The sequence below is a fragment of the Pan paniscus genome, chromosome X, assembly GCF_029289425.2.
Source record: "Pan paniscus chromosome X, NHGRI_mPanPan1-v2.0_pri, whole genome shotgun sequence".
In the NCBI taxonomy this organism is placed as follows: Eukaryota; Metazoa; Chordata; class Mammalia; order Primates; family Hominidae; genus Pan; species Pan paniscus.
In genome coordinates, this window is record NC_073272.2 from 50,814,244 (window position 1) to 50,834,993 (window position 20,750).

The 20,750-nt window shown below is 44.9% G+C and overlaps 2 protein-coding genes across 2 annotated transcripts; both read left to right on the top strand.

Annotated features, from left to right (window-relative positions):
• Nucleotides 1-1,778: 1,778 nt before the first annotated feature.
• Nucleotides 1,779-9,257, top strand: LOC129395422 (G antigen 2D). Its single transcript, XM_055106801.1, has 5 exons — nucleotides 1,779-2,024; nucleotides 3,063-3,151; nucleotides 3,619-3,739; nucleotides 6,559-6,684; nucleotides 9,141-9,257. The coding sequence occupies exons 2-5, from the start codon at nucleotides 3,071-3,073 to the stop codon at nucleotides 9,161-9,163; spliced, it is 351 nt and encodes a 116-aa protein (XP_054962776.1). The 5' UTR covers nucleotides 1,779-2,024; nucleotides 3,063-3,070; the 3' UTR covers nucleotides 9,164-9,257.
• Nucleotides 9,258-11,312: 2,055 nt separating this feature from the next.
• LOC129395424 (G antigen 2D) lies at nucleotides 11,313-20,528 on the top strand. The gene is made up of 5 exons (XM_055106804.2): nucleotides 11,313-11,558; nucleotides 12,597-12,685; nucleotides 13,153-13,273; nucleotides 16,093-16,218; nucleotides 18,675-20,528. The coding sequence occupies exons 2-5, from the start codon at nucleotides 12,605-12,607 to the stop codon at nucleotides 18,695-18,697; spliced, it is 351 nt and encodes a 116-aa protein (XP_054962779.1). The 5' UTR covers nucleotides 11,313-11,558; nucleotides 12,597-12,604; the 3' UTR covers nucleotides 18,698-20,528.
• The last annotated feature ends 222 nt before the right edge of the window (nucleotides 20,529-20,750 follow it).

The following is a 20,750-nucleotide window of genomic DNA, read 5'->3' on the forward strand; positions in this document are numbered from 1 at the left end:
CCAGCACGCCTGGCTAAGTTTTGTGTTTTTACTAGAGATGGGCTTTCGCCATCTTGGCCGGGGTGCTCTTGAACTCCTGACCTCGTGATTCACCTGCCTTGGCCTCCCAAAGTGCTGGGATTACAGGCATGAGCCTCCGCGCCCGGTGGAGACATAATTCTTACATATTGGTTTTCTATCCAGCGGCCTTGTGAAATATGCTTGTGAATTCTAAAGTTTACTTCTAGGTCGTTTTCAGTCTTCAATATACAGAAACATATCATCCTGGAATAAGAGCAGTTTTGTTTCCGCCATTTTTTTTTCTTTTTCCTTTTGTATGTTTTGTAGAGACGGGGTTTTGCCATGTTTCCCGGGCTGTTGTTGAACTTTTGAGTGCAAGCGATGCACCCACCTCACCTCCCACAGTGCTGGGATTACTGGCGTGGGCCACCGTGGCGGGCCCGTCGTTGCCATTGTAAAGAGTTTTATTTCCTTTTCTGATTTTATGGCATTGCACAGACCCACCCGTTACAATGGTGACAGTGGACATCCTTGTCTTATCCCTGATGAGAAACCGAAAAATTTCAACATTTCACCATCCTATTTACTCTCCTTTTTTGTAGACGGACTTTATCAGAGTGAGTCATTCCATTCTGTTCCAAATTTGCTGAGAGTATTCATTTGAATATATGTTGATTTTCATCAAACAGTGCATCTATTTCGATTACCACAGCATTTTTTCCCATTCATGTGTTAATATAGTGAATTCGATAGATAAATTTGTACGTTTTTAGGTTCGATTATTAAAACTGGAGACAGCGTCTCACTCTGTCCCCGAGGCTGGAGTGCGGTGGTGTTATCAGAGCTCGCTGCAGCCTTGACCTCCTGGGCTCAAGCGGTCCTCCCACCTCAGCCTCCTGAGTAGCTGTGAGTATAGGTACATGCCACCATGCCCAGCTAATTTTTCGATGGTTTTTTTGTTTGTTTTTTGTAGTGATGAGATTTTCTGATGTTGCTTAGGCTGGTCTCGACGTCCTGAGCTCAGGTGATCTGGCCAGCTCAGCCTCCCAAAATACTAGGATTACAGGCGTGAGCCTTGGCCTGGTCTGGTTTTTCTTATATAGGGGTCTTATCTATATAAAGACTAAACTTAATCTGTGCCTTTGTGCGGGTGGGCTAAGAGCATGATGACTTTTATCATTCTATTGATTTAAAGAAAACTATCCTTGACTTACCAGTGTGTAAGTCCATGAAAGCATAATTCTGTTGAAAGCATACATTGTTAATGGGTGTTGGGAACCGTGCACTTTCCGCTGCTGTGGGAGCATGTCCTTGGAGATACCTTCCATCTGTTTTCTCAACTCCAAACATCTTAGGACCATGGGTTGTGACTGGTAGGACTATGTATCTTGCTACTTTCAAGACGGAGTTTACTTTCACGTGGTGTCACTCTGGCTGTCCTGTTTCCCTAATACTGTCACTTCACCCTCTGCGATTCTGATGCTAACAAATGATAGATATCGTTTTAGCATTTTCTTACGGGTCCTAGCGATTCTGTTCATTTTTCTTTCAGTCTCTTTCTCTGACTTGTTCACATTGAACAATTTCCTTTTGGGATAGGTTGCTATTTCTGTTTTCGCAGGTGGTTTACCTGTCTTCCCAGCCAGTCACAGTGGTCCTTGTCCCCATGGTGGGGCCGGGGCAAGAGAGGGCCCTGGGTTGGGGGTGGGGTTCAGTTGAAGATGGGGTGAGTTTTGAGGGGAGCACTACTTGAGTCCCAGAGGCATAGGAAACAGCAGAGGGAGGTGGGATTCCCTTATCCTCCATGAGGATGGGCATCGAGGGTTTGGGGCGTGGCGCTGGGAACGGCAGCCCTCCCCAGCCCACAGCCGCGCATGCTCCCTGGGCTCCCGCCTCAGTGCGCATGTTCACTGGGCGTCTCCTGCCCGGCCCGTTCGCCCACGTGAAGAACGCCAGGGAGCTGTGAGGCAGTGCTGTGTGGTTCCTGCGGTCCGGACTCTTTTTCCTCTACTGAGATTCATCTGGTAGGTCTGCAGGCCAGTCATCCCGGGCGCTGAAGTGTGAGTGAGGGTGGAGAGGGCCTCGGGTGGGTCAGGCGGGTCCCGCTTCCTGGTCTGTGGCCTCTGAGGGAGAAGGGGCACGAGGTCGTCCTCCTTCCCTTCACAGGCTGCGAGGCCACCGGCGGCTTCGTGGTCGTGAAGGGGCCTGGACGGGGAGGAAGGTGGGCCGTGGAGGGGAGGCGGTCAGGGGCTCAGGTGAAGATGGGGTGAGTGCTGTTGGGGGGATGGAAGTCCCGAGGTGCCGGGAACCCCCGACGACACAGGGCAGATTCCCTGAATGGGGCCCCCGGCGGGGGCGAGGCGGGCGGTGAAGAAGGGGCCTGGCAGCTGGGAAGGCTGCAGCCTGGTGAGCGCCCCCCCAGCGGTGTGGAGTGCGGAGCGCCCGAGTGAGAAGCACTGCAAGGTCTCACCTCCGCCATGGAAGGTCCGAAAACAGTGGGAAGGAGTGGGCGAGGCAGTGCGGTGCAACCAAACTTGTTGTGAGGGGGGTGAATGGCTCTAGGAAGTGGGAGTGTGCCCAAAGCAGCAATCACGAGAATTGTGATTCACTAGGGTTTTCGTGGGGAGTGCACTTGTGAAACTAAACCTCATCAGAAATGACCTCTGTCTGCGGGGCGCAGTGGCGCTCGCCTACGTAGTCCCAGTTACTCGGGACACTGAGGTGGGAGGATCCCTTGAGCGGGAGGTCGAGGCTGCAGTGAGCTGTGATCACGCCGCTGCACTCCAGCCTGAGCAACACAGCGAGACCGCGTGTCCAAAAGAAATTTAGAAAAAAATGTCCTCTGCCTTTTGCCACACGCCTTAAGATGATTGCTCTGCCAGCCTGGCCAGCAGAAGTGGCTTTGTAGGCACTCAGACAGCGTACACACGTATGCTTAACTCTGGGACTTATTTTGAGAGTATTTCCAAAGTAAAACGGCAAGTTAACATTTATCCATGGAAGTGATCGAATATAGCAGCCCTCTGGGGCTCACGTTCCTAATCACGGTTGTCTGTTTTCAGTGTGAAATATGAGTTGGCGATTAAGATCGACCTATCGGCCTAGACCAAGACGCTATGTAGAGCCTCCTGAAATGATTGGGCCTATGCGGGTGAGTGCTTAAACGTTAATTCGATGTTTTCTATTAGTAGAAATTAATTTTTGTGATAGCGTTGTTTCATTAGTGTGGAAATGCTGATAAAGGTCTTTCCTGCTCATAAAAAGTGATGATGGCATCTCATGAAGGAAACATTGATTCTGGAGGATTTTTTTTTTTTCCTCTCGTGTTCTTCAGCTTTTGCCCATGACTTCTTTCTCAGGCTTTGTTTGTTAATGACAGATTGTACACATGTATTCCAACACAGAGTATAATAGCCTCCAAAGTCCTCGTGCGTCACTTCTCTCACAGAAACCTCCCTGTGGGTGGAGTAACCTTATTGGGCATAGAGCATAGAGTTGGAGAAATGTCTTTAGGCTTAGTTATGACCAGAAATAGCTATGTATTCTGTGTATATATGTAAAATTTTGTATCAATAACGAAACTTACTTTTTATTTGCACACCCACACGTATTCCCCAGCCCGAGCAGTTCAGTGATGAAGTGGAACCAGCAACACCTGAAGAAGGGGAACCAGCAACTCAACGTCAGGATCCTGCAGCTGCTCAGGAGGGAGAGGATGAGGGAGCATGTGCAGGTCAAGGTGAGGGAAAGGGAAGAAGAACGTCCGCTGGCGTGTGCGTGTGTGTGTGTTCGTGTGTGTGTGTGCACGTGTGTGTGTGTGTGCGTGTTAGGCATTGTCACATAGGAGGAACAGGAGGAAAGAAAACAATGGAAAGAATGCCTGAAATTGACTGGAAAAGCGAGGAGGCTATGTAGTTTGCAGCTTAGCTTAGGCAAATCCCTCACTATGATAAAAGTTCTCGACTTTATGAATGAGAGAATGGAGGTGCCAGGATTGTGCGTTATCCAAGAACCCTTGACTGGTGAATACAACATTGGTACTGTGTTCCAAGGTTTGTGTCTTCCTATCATCTATGTTGCTGTAAAGAAGGAAGTGATTTTGCTGAAAATGCTTAAAACTCAAAAGGCTTTACTGTAAGGTAGCTTAGTACTGACCCAAGAATAGACCCAGTTCAGAGGAGCAGGAGCAGCTCCAAAAACCGAGTCGCTGAATGTTGGCCCCCGTTTCCTTTGATTGATATTTTTATATGGTACATTTGATAAAAGCTGGATAAATGAGGATACTGCCATACAGGTAGCTGGTTTAGTGATTTTTCTCAGCGGCTTTTAGGAGGTGATTAAATCCTTTTATGGTTAGAAAAGCAAAAACGGAATTATCCTGAGATTAACGTGAGATGGAAATAATTTCTCCGAGATAAAATGTTTTGAAAGGAAGCATTTATGTAACGGAGGTCATGGATTATTCCAGGGATGCACTGTTAAAAGTTCCTAGAATCTGACTGACAACAATGCCCATTAATTGCTGTCCGCCCACTCCCTTATTCTCAGTGCGGGACAGTATATTTTCTGTGATTCACAAACAATGTTATATTTGGTGCTTTGTTCTTCACGGGGTTCATTTATGGAATATTACCTTTAGGACCTTCGGACCTAAATATAACTTTATTTGAACAAAGTGAAGTTTCTCTTTACCCCAATAGGTAATGGGTGTCGTGACTGTAAGATTTTCCATTGTCCTCACATCCATCCAGCTAATCAATCCTTCAGAAACTGACATTGTAATTGTAACTGAAATCCTATCCACGTGGTAGACTTCAGATTTCTCAGCTGACGCACACTGCTGTTGGTACTCTACGGCTGAATATAAGCATTATACATGTCCTGTGTTTTATCCTTAGATTGTCATTTAGGAGAAAGGTCTAAAGCTGGGCTGAATGCCATGCACTCATAGTCCCAGCTACTTGGGAGGCTGAGGTGAGAGGATTGCTTGAGCCCTGGAGTTCAAGCCCAGCCTGGGAAACACAGTGAGACCTCATCGCTAATAAATAAATAAATGAATAAATAAATACATAAAGAAATTCATTAAATAAATAAAGTTTTCATGGTATAGGAAAACACAGATGCAAAGTTTTTGTGCCTAGTGGCTGGTAATGTTGCAAACGTAACTCCTTAGTGAACTGTACCACTTAAAAATAGTTAAGATGGTAAATTTTAGGATATCTGTATTTTTTACCACAACTGGAAATTCCTTTCTTCCTAAAGTTCAGTGCAGTTATCATATATTCTTTTAAATTTTTACTGTATGTATCTTCAAGACATAACATTGATAGAAAATTTGCAAGAATAGTACAATGAACTCATATACTGTTCATCTGGATTCACGAAATGTTAATAGCTTTCGCTTCATAGGTTTCACATCTCTTCCCTCTGTCTCTTACCGTGCTGCCCACACACTCACACACACACACACACACATACGGATATATGTTTACTGTTATTAATGCTGAATTGTTTTGATAAAGTTTCAGGTATTATGGTCCTTTACCCTATGTACTTGAGGGTGTGTATATCGTCAGAGCAAAGAGAAAGTCATTTCTTGGATCATCACTGCACAAAGATCAAAATCAGGAAATTTAACAATGAGAAAATGGAGTCATTTAATACAGAGTGCATACTCAAATTTTGCCAGTTCCCCAGAAAATTTCTTTTTTCCTTTTTTTTCTTTGTTGAGACGGAGTCTCTCTCTGTGGGCCAGGTTGGAGTGCAGTAGTGCGATCTCGGCTCACTGCAACCTACACCTCCCAGGTTCTAGGGATTCTCATGCCTCAGCCTCCCGTGTAGCTGGGACTACAGGCGCCGGCCACTGCGGTCTTGAACTTCTGGCCTCACCTGCTCTGCCCACCTTGGCATCCCAAAATGTTTGGATTGCAGGCGTGAGACCCCACGCCCGGCCCAGATAATTTTATTGATAGGATTTCTTTTTCTGATCCAGAGTCCAGTTCAGAATCACACCTTGCATGTGCTTTTCAGGTGTTTTTAGTTTCCTTTAACCTGTAATGTTTCCTTAATTTTGCTTGTCATTCACGATACGGACATTTTTGGAGAGGATAGACCAGTTGGTTTGCAGAATATTCTGCAGTTTGGGCTTTTTCATGTATTTTTAAAAGAGTTTTCTCACTCAGCGTTTATTGGTGGCTACTCATGCCATGTAAGAGTCTAAGCGCTAGGAGTGTAAGTGTTGTGAGAGACGGGATTTGAGCCTTGAGTCATTTAATACGAGAAGGACAATCAGAAGTAGAATAACAGAGAAGTGCAAAGGAGGCAGCAAAGTTGTCTGAGGGCAGTCTTCGGAAAGGAAGAGGGTAATATTTGGAACACCTTGTTTTCCTGTTTTCTGCTAACGGACTCCTGAAATAATGTTCCTGGGATTCTTATCAACACATTTATTATTACGTTAGCTAAAGCTTTTATCTAATAATACCGAGAGCATGAATATTATTTTCTTATTCATACTTCATGTTTTACTGCTTAAATTGATATGTAGCTTTTATTTTTAAGGGCCGAAGCCTGAAGCTGATAGCCAGGAACAGGGTCACCCACAGACTGGGTGTGAGTGTGAAGATGGTCCTGATGGGCAGGAGATGGACCCGCCAAATCCAGAGGAGGTGAAAACGCCTGAAGAAGGTAGGCAATCCATTAGGCATGCACATTGTAGGGTGTCTGTTTCCACAGTATCATATTGTAATTCTTACTATGTTTTTGAGACGGAGTCTCGCTCTGAAGACCAGGCTGGAGTGCAGTGGTGCCACCTCGGCTCACTGGAAGTTCTGTCTCCAGGGTTCAAGTGATTCTCCTGCCTGAGCCTCTGGCGGAGCCGGGCTTACAGGCATGCTCCGCCGCGCCCAGCTAATTTTTGTATTTTTAGTAGAGACAGGGTTTCGTTCTGTTGCACAGGTTGTTCCCGAACTCCTGACCTCAGGTGATCCACCTGCCTCGACCATCGAAATTGCCGGGATTACAGGCGAGAGCCACCGTGCCCGACCCAGCATTATATTTTTAATAACAGAGAGGTAACAATACTGCCTCTTTAGTAACAGAGTTCTCATATACAGGTTATTTGAAACGTAGTTCAGGCCCCAGCACCCGACTGATAGACTGTCAGATAGGGAAACAAACTGAGTCAAAGCTATGTTGAATTAAAAGTTTTGAGTATAAATCCTTAAACCAGTAGCTCACAATTTTCAGATGCTTTTGTAAAGGTCTGCTTTTAATCAATACATAACACGTTTGTAACACCCATCACTTGGTGTGAAAAATGCTGAAGCACTCATGCGGGTTCTAATAGCAGCTCTTACAGCCTTGGCGAGATTCTGAGTGAGTCCTTTCCCTTCTAAACCTATCTTTGGTTCTTATGAAATTAGTGAGTTTAAGTCAGAGATTTTAAAACCATTTTCCATTCCGGTTCTTTCATACTCTGATCCTGTTGCATAGAATGCGTGGGACACAGAGATCATCTGCTTCGCATGGTTTGTTAATCACAAATCATGAAACCCTGGCCCGAGTCATCTGAAAATCTCTGAACTGAGATTTCATTGTCAGTAAGAAAGTGAGCGGGCCCTCTGCTTCATCCTAGTTTTTCCGTGTGGAGAGCTGAATACGTAGTGTAAGATCTTGTGAAATTGTGAATTCTCCCTCTTCTTGGTTTGTTTGTTTGTTTGCGACAGAGTCTCAGTGTGTCACCCAGGCTGGAGTGCAGTGATGCAATTTCAGCTCACTGCAACCTCTGGCTCCCAGGCTAAAGCCGTCCTCCCACCTCGGCCTCCTGAGTGGCTGGAACTACATGCACAAGCCACCGTGCCTGAGTACATTTTTTTGTTTTCATTTTTGTAGAGATGAGGTCTCACTGTGTTGCCCAGGCAGGGTTTCTCTGGCTTTCAATGAACAATTGCTTCTTTTTTTTTCTTTTATTTATTGATTTATTTTTGTATTATTATACTTTAAGTTTTAGGGTACATGTGCACATTGTGCAGGTTAGTTACATATGTATACATGTGCCATGCTGGTGCGCTGCACCCACTATCTCATCATCTAGCATTAGGTACATCTCCCAGTGCTATCCCTCCCCCCTCCCCCCACCCCACAACAGTCCCCAGGGTGTGATATTCCCCTTCCTCTGTCCATGTGATCTCATTGTTCAGTTCCCACCTATGAGTGAGAATATGCGGTGTTTGGTTTTTTGTTCTTGCGATAGTTTACTGAGAATGATGATTTCCAGTTTCATCCATGTCCCTACAAAGGACATGAACTCATCATTTTTTTAGGGCTGCATAGTATTCCATGGTGTATATGTGCCACATTTTCTTAATCCAGTCTATCGTTGTTGGACATTTGGGTTGGTTCCAAGTCTTTGCTATCGTGAATAATGCCGCAATAAACATACGTGTGCATGTGTCTTTATAGCAGCATGATTTATAGTCCTTTGGGTATATTCCCAGTAATGGGATGGCTGGGTCAAATGGTACAATTGCTTCTTAAATCTTTCCCCACGGAAACCTTGAGTGACTGAAATAAATATCAAATGGCGAGAGACCGTTTGGTTCCCATCATCTGTGGCATGTAGGTCAGTGGTGCTCATCATGGGTGTGAGTAAGATGCCCGTGCTATGCATGCTCCCGGCCCCACTGTCAGTCTTCATGAGCCACTATTTCTAATAAGACTGTAGACACACATACGATATAATCATCTCTAATCATATCAAATGTTACATGTAAGTTTCAGCTTTAGAGACATGAATTGATAAGATTTAAAGTTGAAAGACCGTGACTCTAGTACTTCCTGAGTAATCAACTGAAGTATGCTTTACACATGTGTTTTCCAAATTGCTGACTGTTAATTGTAAGTGCTTGTGACTTGAAAGGAAGCACTTGATGTTCAGGGAGGAAATTACTTTTAAATTCTGCAGGTGTACGCTCAAAGTTTATGCAGAGGTTCAATTGCGTGTAAGACACGGGATCACCCATAGGGTTCTGTTTTTAGTCCATTTAATAAAACCCAAAGTGTAGTGTGCTTTGTATGCCTTTAGGGTCATCTGAATAATCTGTTGCTAAGTCATGTTCCCAATCGTTGTGTTTCTGTTACAGGTGAAAAGCAATCACAGTGTTAAAAGAAGACACGTTGAAATGATGCAGGCTGCTCCTATGTTGGAAATTTGTTCATTAAAATTCTCCCAATAAAGCTTTACAGCCTTCTGCAAAGAAGTCTTGCGCATCTTTTGTGAATTTTATTTCTAGCTTTTTGATGCTGTGAAATATGTATCATTCTTTGAAATCGTGTATTGTAACTCTCTGAGCTGGTATGTAGAGACATCGTTCTTTTTTTTTTTCTTTCTTTCTTTGTTCTCTTTTGAGACGGAGTCTTGCTCTGTCGCCCAGGCTGGAGTGCAGTGGCGCGATCTCTGCTCACTGCAACCCCGCCTCCCGGATTCAAGCAATTGTCTGCCTCAGCCTCCCGAGTAGCTGGGATTATAGGCACCCACCAGCACGCCTGGCTAAGTTTTGTGTTTTTACTAGAGATGGGCTTTCGCCATCTTGGCCGGGGTGCTCTTGAACTCCTGACCTCGTGATTCACCTGCCTTGGCCTCCCAAAGTGCTGGGATTACAGGCATGAGCCTCCGCGCCCGGTGGAGACATAATTCTTACATATTGGTTTTCTATCCAGCGGCCTTGTGAAATATGCTTGTGAATTCTAAAGTTTACTTCTAGGTCGTTTTCAGTCTTCAATATACAGAAACATATCATCCTGGAATAAGAGCAGTTTTGTTTCCGCCATTTTTTTTTCTTTTTCCTTTTGTATGTTTTGTAGAGACGGGGTTTTGCCATGTTTCCCGGGCTGTTGTTGAACTTTTGAGTGCAAGCGATGCACCCACCTCACCTCCCACAGTGCTGGGATTACTGGCGTGGGCCACCGTGGCGGGCCCGTCGTTGCCATTGTAAAGAGTTTTATTTCCTTTTCTGATTTTATGGCATTGCACAGACCCACCCGTTACAATGGTGACAGTGGACATCCTTGTCTTATCCCTGATGAGAAACCGAAAAATTTCAACATTTCACCATCCTATTTACTCTCCTTTTTTGTAGACGGACTTTATCAGAGTGAGTCATTCCATTCTGTTCCAAATTTGCTGAGAGTATTCATTTGAATATATGTTGATTTTCATCAAACAGTGCATCTATTTCGATTACCACAGCATTTTTTCCCATTCATGTGTTAATATAGTGAATTCGATAGATAAATTTGTACGTTTTTAGGTTCGATTATTAAAACTGGAGACAGCGTCTCACTCTGTCCCCGAGGCTGGAGTGCGGTGGTGTTATCAGAGCTCGCTGCAGCCTTGACCTCCTGGGCTCAAGCGGTCCTCCCACCTCAGCCTCCTGAGTAGCTGTGAGTATAGGTACATGCCACCATGCCCAGCTAATTTTTCGATGGTTTTTTTGTTTGTTTTTTGTAGTGATGAGATTTTCTGATGTTGCTTAGGCTGGTCTCGACGTCCTGAGCTCAGGTGATCTGGCCAGCTCAGCCTCCCAAAATACTAGGATTACAGGCGTGAGCCTTGGCCTGGTCTGGTTTTTCTTATATAGGGGTCTTATCTATATAAAGACTAAACTTAATCTGTGCCTTTGTGCGGGTGGGCTAAGAGCATGATGACTTTTATCATTCTATTGATTTAAAGAAAACTATCCTTGACTTACCAGTGTGTAAGTCCATGAAAGCATAATTCTGTTGAAAGCATACATTGTTAATGGGTGTTGGGAACCGTGCACTTTCCGCTGCTGTGGGAGCATGTCCTTGGAGATACCTTCCATCTGTTTTCTCAACTCCAAACATCTTAGGACCATGGGTTGTGACTGGTAGGACTATGTATCTTGCTACTTTCAAGACGGAGTTTACTTTCACGTGGTGTCACTCTGGCTGTCCTGTTTCCCTAATACTGTCACTTCACCCTCTGCGATTCTGATGCTAACAAATGATAGATATCGTTTTAGCATTTTCTTACGGGTCCTAGCGATTCTGTTCATTTTTCTTTCAGTCTCTTTCTCTGACTTGTTCACATTGAACAATTTCCTTTTGGGATAGGTTGCTATTTCTGTTTTCGCAGGTGGTTTACCTGTCTTCCCAGCCAGTCACAGTGGTCCTTGTCCCCATGGTGGGGCCGGGGCAAGAGAGGGCCCTGGGTTGGGGGTGGGGTTCAGTTGAAGATGGGGTGAGTTTTGAGGGGAGCACTACTTGAGTCCCAGAGGCATAGGAAACAGCAGAGGGAGGTGGGATTCCCTTATCCTCCATGAGGATGGGCATCGAGGGTTTGGGGCGTGGCGCTGGGAACGGCAGCCCTCCCCAGCCCACAGCCGCGCATGCTCCCTGGGCTCCCGCCTCAGTGCGCATGTTCACTGGGCGTCTCCTGCCCGGCCCGTTCGCCCACGTGAAGAACGCCAGGGAGCTGTGAGGCAGTGCTGTGTGGTTCCTGCGGTCCGGACTCTTTTTCCTCTACTGAGATTCATCTGGTAGGTCTGCAGGCCAGTCATCCCGGGCGCTGAAGTGTGAGTGAGGGTGGAGAGGGCCTCGGGTGGGTCAGGCGGGTCCCGCTTCCTGGTCTGTGGCCTCTGAGGGAGAAGGGGCACGAGGTCGTCCTCCTTCCCTTCACAGGCTGCGAGGCCACCGGCGGCTTCGTGGTCGTGAAGGGGCCTGGACGGGGAGGAAGGTGGGCCGTGGAGGGGAGGCGGTCAGGGGCTCAGGTGAAGATGGGGTGAGTGCTGTTGGGGGGATGGAAGTCCCGAGGTGCCGGGAACCCCCGACGACACAGGGCAGATTCCCTGAATGGGGCCCCCGGCGGGGGCGAGGCGGGCGGTGAAGAAGGGGCCTGGCAGCTGGGAAGGCTGCAGCCTGGTGAGCGCCCCCCCAGCGGTGTGGAGTGCGGAGCGCCCGAGTGAGAAGCACTGCAAGGTCTCACCTCCGCCATGGAAGGTCCGAAAACAGTGGGAAGGAGTGGGCGAGGCAGTGCGGTGCAACCAAACTTGTTGTGAGGGGGGTGAATGGCTCTAGGAAGTGGGAGTGTGCCCAAAGCAGCAATCACGAGAATTGTGATTCACTAGGGTTTTCGTGGGGAGTGCACTTGTGAAACTAAACCTCATCAGAAATGACCTCTGTCTGCGGGGCGCAGTGGCGCTCGCCTACGTAGTCCCAGTTACTCGGGACACTGAGGTGGGAGGATCCCTTGAGCGGGAGGTCGAGGCTGCAGTGAGCTGTGATCACGCCGCTGCACTCCAGCCTGAGCAACACAGCGAGACCGCGTGTCCAAAAGAAATTTAGAAAAAAATGTCCTCTGCCTTTTGCCACACGCCTTAAGATGATTGCTCTGCCAGCCTGGCCAGCAGAAGTGGCTTTGTAGGCACTCAGACAGCGTACACACGTATGCTTAACTCTGGGACTTATTTTGAGAGTATTTCCAAAGTAAAACGGCAAGTTAACATTTATCCATGGAAGTGATCGAATATAGCAGCCCTCTGGGGCTCACGTTCCTAATCACGGTTGTCTGTTTTCAGTGTGAAATATGAGTTGGCGATTAAGATCGACCTATCGGCCTAGACCAAGACGCTATGTAGAGCCTCCTGAAATGATTGGGCCTATGCGGGTGAGTGCTTAAACGTTAATTCGATGTTTTCTATTAGTAGAAATTAATTTTTGTGATAGCGTTGTTTCATTAGTGTGGAAATGCTGATAAAGGTCTTTCCTGCTCATAAAAAGTGATGATGGCATCTCATGAAGGAAACATTGATTCTGGAGGATTTTTTTTTTTTCCTCTCGTGTTCTTCAGCTTTTGCCCATGACTTCTTTCTCAGGCTTTGTTTGTTAATGACAGATTGTACACATGTATTCCAACACAGAGTATAATAGCCTCCAAAGTCCTCGTGCGTCACTTCTCTCACAGAAACCTCCCTGTGGGTGGAGTAACCTTATTGGGCATAGAGCATAGAGTTGGAGAAATGTCTTTAGGCTTAGTTATGACCAGAAATAGCTATGTATTCTGTGTATATATGTAAAATTTTGTATCAATAACGAAACTTACTTTTTATTTGCACACCCACACGTATTCCCCAGCCCGAGCAGTTCAGTGATGAAGTGGAACCAGCAACACCTGAAGAAGGGGAACCAGCAACTCAACGTCAGGATCCTGCAGCTGCTCAGGAGGGAGAGGATGAGGGAGCATGTGCAGGTCAAGGTGAGGGAAAGGGAAGAAGAACGTCCGCTGGCGTGTGCGTGTGTGTGTGTTCGTGTGTGTGTGTGCACGTGTGTGTGTGTGTGCGTGTTAGGCATTGTCACATAGGAGGAACAGGAGGAAAGAAAACAATGGAAAGAATGCCTGAAATTGACTGGAAAAGCGAGGAGGCTATGTAGTTTGCAGCTTAGCTTAGGCAAATCCCTCACTATGATAAAAGTTCTCGACTTTATGAATGAGAGAATGGAGGTGCCAGGATTGTGCGTTATCCAAGAACCCTTGACTGGTGAATACAACATTGGTACTGTGTTCCAAGGTTTGTGTCTTCCTATCATCTATGTTGCTGTAAAGAAGGAAGTGATTTTGCTGAAAATGCTTAAAACTCAAAAGGCTTTACTGTAAGGTAGCTTAGTACTGACCCAAGAATAGACCCAGTTCAGAGGAGCAGGAGCAGCTCCAAAAACCGAGTCGCTGAATGTTGGCCCCCGTTTCCTTTGATTGATATTTTTATATGGTACATTTGATAAAAGCTGGATAAATGAGGATACTGCCATACAGGTAGCTGGTTTAGTGATTTTTCTCAGCGGCTTTTAGGAGGTGATTAAATCCTTTTATGGTTAGAAAAGCAAAAACGGAATTATCCTGAGATTAACGTGAGATGGAAATAATTTCTCCGAGATAAAATGTTTTGAAAGGAAGCATTTATGTAACGGAGGTCATGGATTATTCCAGGGATGCACTGTTAAAAGTTCCTAGAATCTGACTGACAACAATGCCCATTAATTGCTGTCCGCCCACTCCCTTATTCTCAGTGCGGGACAGTATATTTTCTGTGATTCACAAACAATGTTATATTTGGTGCTTTGTTCTTCACGGGGTTCATTTATGGAATATTACCTTTAGGACCTTCGGACCTAAATATAACTTTATTTGAACAAAGTGAAGTTTCTCTTTACCCCAATAGGTAATGGGTGTCGTGACTGTAAGATTTTCCATTGTCCTCACATCCATCCAGCTAATCAATCCTTCAGAAACTGACATTGTAATTGTAACTGAAATCCTATCCACGTGGTAGACTTCAGATTTCTCAGCTGACGCACACTGCTGTTGGTACTCTACGGCTGAATATAAGCATTATACATGTCCTGTGTTTTATCCTTAGATTGTCATTTAGGAGAAAGGTCTAAAGCTGGGCTGAATGCCATGCACTCATAGTCCCAGCTACTTGGGAGGCTGAGGTGAGAGGATTGCTTGAGCCCTGGAGTTCAAGCCCAGCCTGGGAAACACAGTGAGACCTCATCGCTAATAAATAAATAAATGAATAAATAAATACATAAAGAAATTCATTAAATAAATAAAGTTTTCATGGTATAGGAAAACACAGATGCAAAGTTTTTGTGCCTAGTGGCTGGTAATGTTGCAAACGTAACTCCTTAGTGAACTGTACCACTTAAAAATAGTTAAGATGGTAAATTTTAGGATATCTGTATTTTTTACCACAACTGGAAATTCCTTTCTTCCTAAAGTTCAGTGCAGTTATCATATATTCTTTTAAATTTTTACTGTATGTATCTTCAAGACATAACATTGATAGAAAATTTGCAAGAATAGTACAATGAACTCATATACTGTTCATCTGGATTCACGAAATGTTAATAGCTTTCGCTTCATAGGTTTCACATCTCTTCCCTCTGTCTCTTACCGTGCTGCCCACACACTCACACACACACACACACACATACGGATATATGTTTACTGTTATTAATGCTGAATTGTTTCGATAAAGTTTCAGGTATTATGGTCCTTTACCCTATGTACTTGAGGGTGTGTATATCGTCAGAGCAAAGAGAAAGTCATTTCTTGGATCATCACTGCACAAAGATCAAAATCAGGAAATTTAACAATGAGAAAATGGAGTCATTTAATACAGAGTGCATACTCAAATTTTGCCAGTTCCCCAGAAAATTTCTTTTTTCCTTTTTTTTCTTTGTTGAGACGGAGTCTCTCTCTGTGGGCCAGGTTGGAGTGCAGTAGTGCGATCTCGGCTCACTGCAACCTACACCTCCCAGGTTCTAGGGATTCTCATGCCTCAGCCTCCCGTGTAGCTGGGACTACAGGCGCCGGCCACTGCGGTCTTGAACTTCTGGCCTCACCTGCTCTGCCCACCTTGGCATCCCAAAATGTTTGGATTGCAGGCGTGAGACCCCACGCCCGGCCCAGATAATTTTATTGATAGGATTTCTTTTTCTGATCCAGAGTCCAGTTCAGAATCACACCTTGCATGTGCTTTTCAGGTGTTTTTAGTTTCCTTTAACCTGTAATGTTTCCTTAATTTTGCTTGTCATTCACGATACGGACATTTTTGGAGAGGATAGACCAGTTGGTTTGCAGAATATTCTGCAGTTTGGGCTTTTTCATGTATTTTTAAAAGAGTTTTCTCACTCAGCGTTTATTGGTGGCTACTCATGCCATGTAAGAGTCTAAGCGCTAGGAGTGTAAGTGTTGTGAGAGACGGGATTTGAGCCTTGAGTCATTTAATACGAGAAGGACAATCAGAAGTAGAATAACAGAGAAGTGCAAAGGAGGCAGCAAAGTTGTCTGAGGGCAGTCTTCGGAAAGGAAGAGGGTAATATTTGGAACACCTTGTTTTCCTGTTTTCTGCTAACGGACTCCTGAAATAATGTTCCTGGGATTCTTATCAACACATTTATTATTACGTTAGCTAAAGCTTTTATCTAATAATACCGAGAGCATGAATATTATTTTCTTATTCATACTTCATGTTTTACTGCTTAAATTGATATGTAGCTTTTATTTTTAAGGGCCGAAGCCTGAAGCTGATAGCCAGGAACAGGGTCACCCACAGACTGGGTGTGAGTGTGAAGATGGTCCTGATGGGCAGGAGATGGACCCGCCAAATCCAGAGGAGGTGAAAACGCCTGAAGAAGGTAGGCAATCCATTAGGCATGCACATTGTAGGGTGTCTGTTTCCACAGTATCATATTGTAATTCTTACTATGTTTTTGAGACGGAGTCTCGCTCTGAAGACCAGGCTGGAGTGCAGTGGTGCCACCTCGGCTCACTGGAAGTTCTGTCTCCAGGGTTCAAGTGATTCTCCTGCCTGAGCCTCTGGCGGAGCCGGGCTTACAGGCATGCTCCGCCGCGCCCAGCTAATTTTTGTATTTTTAGTAGAGACAGGGTTTCGTTCTGTTGCACAGGTTGTTCCCGAACTCCTGACCTCAGGTGATCCACCTGCCTCGACCATCGAAATTGCCGGGATTACAGGCGAGAGCCACCGTGCCCGACCCAGCATTATATTTTTAATAACAGAGAGGTAACAATACTGCCTCTTTAGTAACAGAGTTCTCATATACAGGTTATTTGAAACGTAGTTCAGGCCCCAGCACCCGACTGATAGACTGTCAGATAGGGAAACAAACTGAGTCAAAGCTATGTTGAATTAAAAGTTTTGAGTATAAATCCTTAAACCAGTAGCTCACAATTTTCAGATGCTTTTGTAAAGGTCTGCTTTTAATCAATACATAACACGTTTGTAACACCCATCACTTGGTGTGAAAAATGCTGAAGCACTCATGCGGGTTCTAATAGCAGCTCTTACAGCCTTGGCGAGATTCTGAGTGAGTCCTTTCCCTTCTAAACCTATCTTTGGTTCTTATGAAATTAGTGAGTTTAAGTCAGAGATTTTAAAACCATTTTCCATTCCGGTTCTTTCATACTCTGATCCTGTTGCATAGAATGCGTGGGACACAGAGATCATCTGCTTCGCATGGTTTGTTAATCACAAATCATGAAACCCTGGCCCGAGTCATCTGAAAATCTCTGAACTGAGATTTCATTGTCAGTAAGAAAGTGAGCGGGCCCTCTGCTTCATCCTAGTTTTTCCGTGTGGAGAGCTGAATACGTAGTGTAAGATCTTGTGAAATTGTGAATTCTCCCTCTTCTTGGTTTGTTTGTTTGTTTGCGACAGAGTCTCAGTGTGTCACCCAGGCTGGAGTGCAGTGATGCAATTTCAGCTCACTGCAACCTCTGGCTCCCAGGCTAAAGCCGTCCTCCCACCTCGGCCTCCTGAGTGGCTGGAACTACATGCACAAGCCACCGTGCCTGAGTACATTTTTTTGTTTTCATTTTTGTAGAGATGAGGTCTCACTGTGTTGCCCAGGCAGGGTTTCTCTGGCTTTCAATGAACAATTGCTTCTTTTTTTTTCTTTTATTTATTGATTTATTTTTGTATTATTATACTTTAAGTTTTAGGGTACATGTGCACATTGTGCAGGTTAGTTACATATGTATACATGTGCCATGCTGGTGCGCTGCACCCACTATCTCATCATCTAGCATTAGGTACATCTCCCAGTGCTATCCCTCCCCCCTCCCCCCACCCCACAACAGTCCCCAGGGTGTGATATTCCCCTTCCTCTGTCCATGTGATCTCATTGTTCAGTTCCCACCTATGAGTGAGAATATGCGGTGTTTGGTTTTTTGTTCTTGCGATAGTTTACTGAGAATGATGATTTCCAGTTTCATCCATGTCCCTACAAAGGACATGAACTCATCATTTTTTTAGGGCTGCATAGTATTCCATGGTGTATATGTGCCACATTTTCTTAATCCAGTCTATCGTTGTTGGACATTTGGGTTGGTTCCAAGTCTTTGCTATCGTGAATAATGCCGCAATAAACATACGTGTGCATGTGTCTTTATAGCAGCATGATTTATAGTCCTTTGGGTATATTCCCAGTAATGGGATGGCTGGGTCAAATGGTACAATTGCTTCTTAAATCTTTCCCCACGGAAACCTTGAGTGACTGAAATAAATATCAAATGGCGAGAGACCGTTTGGTTCCCATCATCTGTGGCATGTAGGTCAGTGGTGCTCATCATGGGTGTGAGTAAGATGCCCGTGCTATGCATGCTCCCGGCCCCACTGTCAGTCTTCATGAGCCACTATTTCTAATAAGACTGTAGACACACATACGATATAATCATCTCTAATCATATCAAATGTTACATGTAAGTTTCAGCTTTAGAGACATGAATTGATAAGATTTAAAGTTGAAAGACCGTGACTCTAGTACTTCCTGAGTAATCAACTGAAGTATGCTTTACACATGTGTTTTCCAAATTGCTGACTGTTAATTGTAAGTGCTTGTGACTTGAAAGGAAGCACTTGATGTTCAGGGAGGAAATTACTTTTAAATTCTGCAGGTGTACGCTCAAAGTTTATGCAGAGGTTCAATTGCGTGTAAGACACGGGATCACCCATAGGGTTCTGTTTTTAGTCCATTTAATAAAACCCAAAGTGTAGTGTGCTTTGTATGCCTTTAGGGTCATCTGAATAATCTGTTGCTAAGTCATGTTCCCAATCGTTGTGTTTCTGTTACAGGTGAAAAGCAATCACAGTGTTAAAAGAAGACACGTTGAAATGATGCAGGCTGCTCCTATGTTGGAAATTTGTTCATTAAAATTCTCCCAATAAAGCTTTACAGCCTTCTGCAAAGAAGTCTTGCGCATCTTTTGTGAATTTTATTTCTAGCTTTTTGATGCTGTGAAATATGTATCATTCTTTGAAATCGTGTATTGTAACTCTCTGAGCTGGTATGTAGAGACATCGTTCTTTTTTTTTTTCTTTCTTTCTTTGTTCTCTTTTGAGACGGAGTCTTGCTCTGTCGCCCAGGCTGGAGTGCAGTGGCGCGATCTCTGCTCACTGCAACCCCGCCTCCCGGATTCAAGCAATTGTCTGCCTCAGCCTCCCGAGTAGCTGGGATTATAGGCACCCACCAGCACGCCTGGCTAAGTTTTGTGTTTTTACTAGAGATGGGCTTTCGCCATCTTGGCCGGGGTGCTCTTGAACTCCTGACCTCGTGATTCACCTGCCTTGGCCTCCCAAAGTGCTGGGATTACAGGCATGAGCCTCCGCGCCCGGTGGAGACATAATTCTTACATATTGGTTTTCTATCCAGCGGCCTTGTGAAATATGCTTGTGAATTCTAAAGTTTACTTCTAGGTCGTTTTCAGTCTTCAATATACAGAAACATATCATCCTGGAATAAGAGCAGTTTTGTTTCCGCCATTTTTTTTTCTTTTTCCTTTTGTATGTTTTGTAGAGACGGGGTTTTGCCATGTTTCCCGGGCTGTTGTTGAACTTTTGAGTGCAAGCGATGCACCCACCTCACCTCCCACAGTGCTGGGATTACTGGCGTGGGCCACCGTGGCGGGCCCGTCGTTGCCATTGTAAAGAGTTTTATTTCCTTTTCTGATTTTATGGCATTGCACAGACCCACCCGTTACAATGGTGACAGTGGACATCCTTGTCTTATCCCTGATGAGAAACCGAAAAATTTCAACATTTCACCATCCTATTTACTCTCCTTTTTTGTAGACGGACTTTATCAGAGTGAGTCATTCCATTCTGTTCCAAATTTGCTGAGAGTATTCATTTGAATATATGTTGATTTTCATCAAACAGTGCATCTATTTCGATTACCACAGCATTTTTTCCCATTCATGTGTTAATATAGTGAATTCGATAGATAAATTTGTACGTTTTTAGGTTCGATTATTAAAACTGGAGACAGCGTCTCACTCTGTCCCCGAGGCTGGAGTGCGGTGGTGTTATCAGAGCTCGCTGCAGCCTTGACCTCCTGGGCTCAAGCGGTCCTCCCACCTCAGCCTCCTGAGTAGCTGTGAGTATAGGTACATGCCACCATGCCCAGCTAATTTTTCGATGGTTTTTTTGTTTGTTTTTTGTAGTGATGAGATTTTCTGATGTTGCTTAGGCTGGTCTCGACGTCCTGAGCTCAGGTGATCTGGCCAGCTCAGCCTCCCAAAATACTAGGATTACAGGCGTGAGCCTTGGCCTGGTCTGGTTTTTCTTATATAGGGGTCTTATCTATATAAAGACTAAACTTAATCTGTGCCTTTGTGCGGGTGGGCTAAGAGCATGATGACTTTTATCATTCTATTGATTTAAAGAAAACTATCCTTGACTTACCAGTGTGTAAGTCCATGAAAGCATAATTCTGTTGAAAGCATACATTGTTAATGGGTGTTGGGAACCGTGCACTTTCCGCTGCTGTGGGAGCATGTCCTTGGAGATACCTTCCATCTGTTTTCTCAACTCCAAACATCTTAGGACCATGGGTTGTGACTGGTAGGACTATGTATCTTGCTACTTTCAAGACGGAGTTTACTTTCACGTGGTGTCACTCTGGCTGTCCTGTTTCCCTAATACTGTCACTTCACCCTCTGCGATTCTGATGCTAACAAATGATAGATATCGTTTTAGCATTTTCTTACGGGTCCTAGCGATTCTGTTCATTTTTCTTTCAGTCTCTTTCTCTGACTTGTTCACATTGAACAATTTCCTTTTGGGATAGGTTGCTATTTCTGTTTTCGCAGGTGGTTTACCTGTCTTCCCAGCCAGTCACAGTGGTCCTTGTCCCCATGGTGGGGCCGGGGC